General features: G+C 42.1%; 1 protein-coding gene across 1 annotated transcript in view; it reads right to left on the bottom strand.

Annotated features, from left to right (window-relative positions):
- Positions 1-359: 359 nt before the first annotated feature.
- CUNH8orf89 (chromosome unknown C8orf89 homolog) overlaps positions 360-2,723 on the bottom strand; it is a 17,332-nt gene continuing 14,968 nt past the window's right edge. The window contains exon 5 of the mRNA XM_045290198.1: positions 360-676. Coding sequence (XP_045146133.1) covers positions 528-676 — 149 coding nt within the window. The 3' untranslated portion in view covers positions 360-527. The remainder of the gene's footprint in view (positions 677-2,723) is intronic.

Genomic DNA, 2,723 nt, shown 5'->3' with positions numbered 1-2,723 from the left:
GACAACTTTCCCCTTTAACACTTGAAATCGGTCTTGTGCAACACATCTGCCCAGTGCAAATCGTGGTTTGACACCTTGATTTTTATTAGGAAAGCTGACTGCATATTTCATCATCTCCTGCTGCAGTCCTTAGCTCACAACTTTTTTCAAACTCAAGTAAAGAAAAAGAGGAGCTTATCCACAACCCCTCTTCGTCCTAGCAATAAAGATAGGTTTCTTCTTTTTTGAATCCTTTGCAGGTCTTACAAAGATCATTGCAGAGACAGGTACTCTGAAAATATTTATCAGACTGAATAAAAAACCATGAGCGGTGGGTGCGAAATTCATGGAATATTATTCTTATTTATGTCTCCTTACAATAGGAACAAAATACAAATTATTCTGTATGTAACACAAAATATTTATTTCTTATTTGCATTCCTATTTTTATGTAGATCATTGCACACCATATCACACGTGACACATAATGAAATGAGAAAAAGAAAAGAAAGAAAAACATTAGAAAACATCACGCCACACAGTATCTGTCAGCAGTCTTGCAGGTTGTGCTTTTTGCCTTTTTTTGATTTTCTGGTTATTTCTTGGCGAACGGTATCATATTCTAATATGGCCATTTTAGAAAGTCTCTGTAAGAATTGAGGTGGTGCTCCAGGGAGGGGATCCGTGAAGACAAAACCTGTTTTAAAAAAAAATATCAGTCACTTAGTAAGCACACAGGGATAATGTTTTATAAAACATGGTGCATGAATTACATATTTGTTCCACAAATGGCCATTAAGCTGTACTAGTTCTTCATATAACACATTCTCTGAAAAAAAAAAAAAAAAGAATACCACTGCTTATTTTCTAAATGACTGTGACTTTGATAAGTCACCCACGAAATATTTAAATTAGAAAACCTTAGTGCTCATGTTCAATTATATAAAATCAAATGTGAGTTTGTAATGTGCTTCTTTCAACAAGAAATGGCCTGCCATGAGCCTTCCAGGCCCGACATCCTTCACCAAGCCCCTCCTTCTCTGCTCCCACCTGGGTCAAGTCACTTGGTGTGGAGACCTGCTCAGCACGAGGCACCTCCCCACCCACTCTCCCAGGACTAGCTCCTCCCCCAGGATGCCTGCTGCCACTGACACGCACGCACGTACGCACGCACGCACATACGCGCGCCCGCGCACACCACTGCTGGGGACCCAGGCATCCCCAACGAAGCAAGGCTTTCTCATTTTTTTCTTTTATTATTAATCTATATATAATTTGTTTGATTGTCTGTTTGCATATCCTTTTCTCTTTCCCCACTCACTGTCTCTTTTTGTTCTTTCCTTTTCTTCGTGAAACACATTTTTATGATGCTTACTAATTTGTACTATCCTTAAAATACGTTTTCCATTATTTTCATAAATCTTTTAGTTATTTCTACAGCCCTTAACTTTTTCTTCTTCTCTTCTTCTTTTTCTTTACTTTACTCTCTCCTTTTTTCCCACTGTTTGTTATCTGGTTCCTATTAATCCTCTCCTTTGGCTCTCAACAGAGTCAACCACCCCCATACAACCCAGCAGCCTCCCCAGCCCCACAATTGCACCATGATACCACAGAAACGGCTGTCTTAAACAATACACATACAAAAGGAAGAAAAACAAGCACAAACATCTGAAAAACAGGCAAACCCAAAGGATTACTCTGAATCAGAGGCCCTATAATGACCAGAAATAGAATTCAGAAGAATGATGTTTAGGGACCTTTAACAGATGGGAGGGGGGGGGGGCAGTGTTCAAGACAACAATGGGAAGAATTGAAAACTAGAAACCTTACACCAAATAGCATGCTGGAAGATAAATAATAACAGAATTAGACAACATGATAAAAGACCCAAGTGTGCCCCAAGACGCGAATAAAACATACTGGCATGAAGCAGGGAACCAATAGAGAGGTCTGAGGGACCTGCCCCAATCCCAACTACATGGACAGCCTCTTCTCCCCCCAGAAGAATTCACTTCAGAGGACAGCACTGACGCTACATCTCAGGGAGAGGGACCTGTCTGATCAGAGCACACAGGAGCAAATGAAGGGGGAGGAGAGAGTGCAGAACACATCTGAGCAGCAGCCAAAGCACAGAAAGGACCATCGGACCAGCCCCACTACAAGACATGACGTCCCTCACTGACGCAGAGCCCTACAGGGGACAACACTGGAGACACAGTGTGGGAATTGCACCCGTTCTGACCCACCACACTGAGGCGAAACACTAAGGGTGTGCAACAGAACAGCAAGGGGAACAGAGCAACAAAGTCCCCAGGGAATAATAAAAATGGACTGAAGGGCCAGGGCGTGGCACCTCGTCAGACTTGACCAACCGGAAAACACTCCTAAAGCTCAACAAACATACCTTGAACTATTTATAGGCTTTTCTTTTTTTGTTGTTGTTTTGTTTGATTTGGTTTGGTGTCTTGTTTTTGTGCATATTATTGTCTTTGCATGTCTATTTAGATAAGGTAGGTGGGATAAGCAATCTGGAGGAGAAAACAATGGACAGGGCGCTTCCAGGGGGACATGGGAGAGAGGTAGGTGGGGTAAAGGAAGTGGGTGTTAACAAACCCAGGGTTTAAGGGAACAACAAGTGATCCAAAATCGATGGCGAGGAGAGTGTAGGAGGCCTTGCAGGGCTTGATCAAGTGCAATGTAACTGAGAGGAATTACTGAAACCCAAATGAAGGCTGAACATGATA

The sequence above is a fragment of the Echinops telfairi genome, unplaced genomic scaffold, assembly GCF_000313985.2.
Source record: "Echinops telfairi isolate 266 unplaced genomic scaffold, ASM31398v2 ScPeMD7_1;HRSCAF=3_0, whole genome shotgun sequence".
In the NCBI taxonomy this organism is placed as follows: domain Eukaryota; kingdom Metazoa; phylum Chordata; class Mammalia; order Afrosoricida; family Tenrecidae; genus Echinops; species Echinops telfairi.
This window is presented reverse-complemented; position numbering and strand designations above follow the sequence as displayed.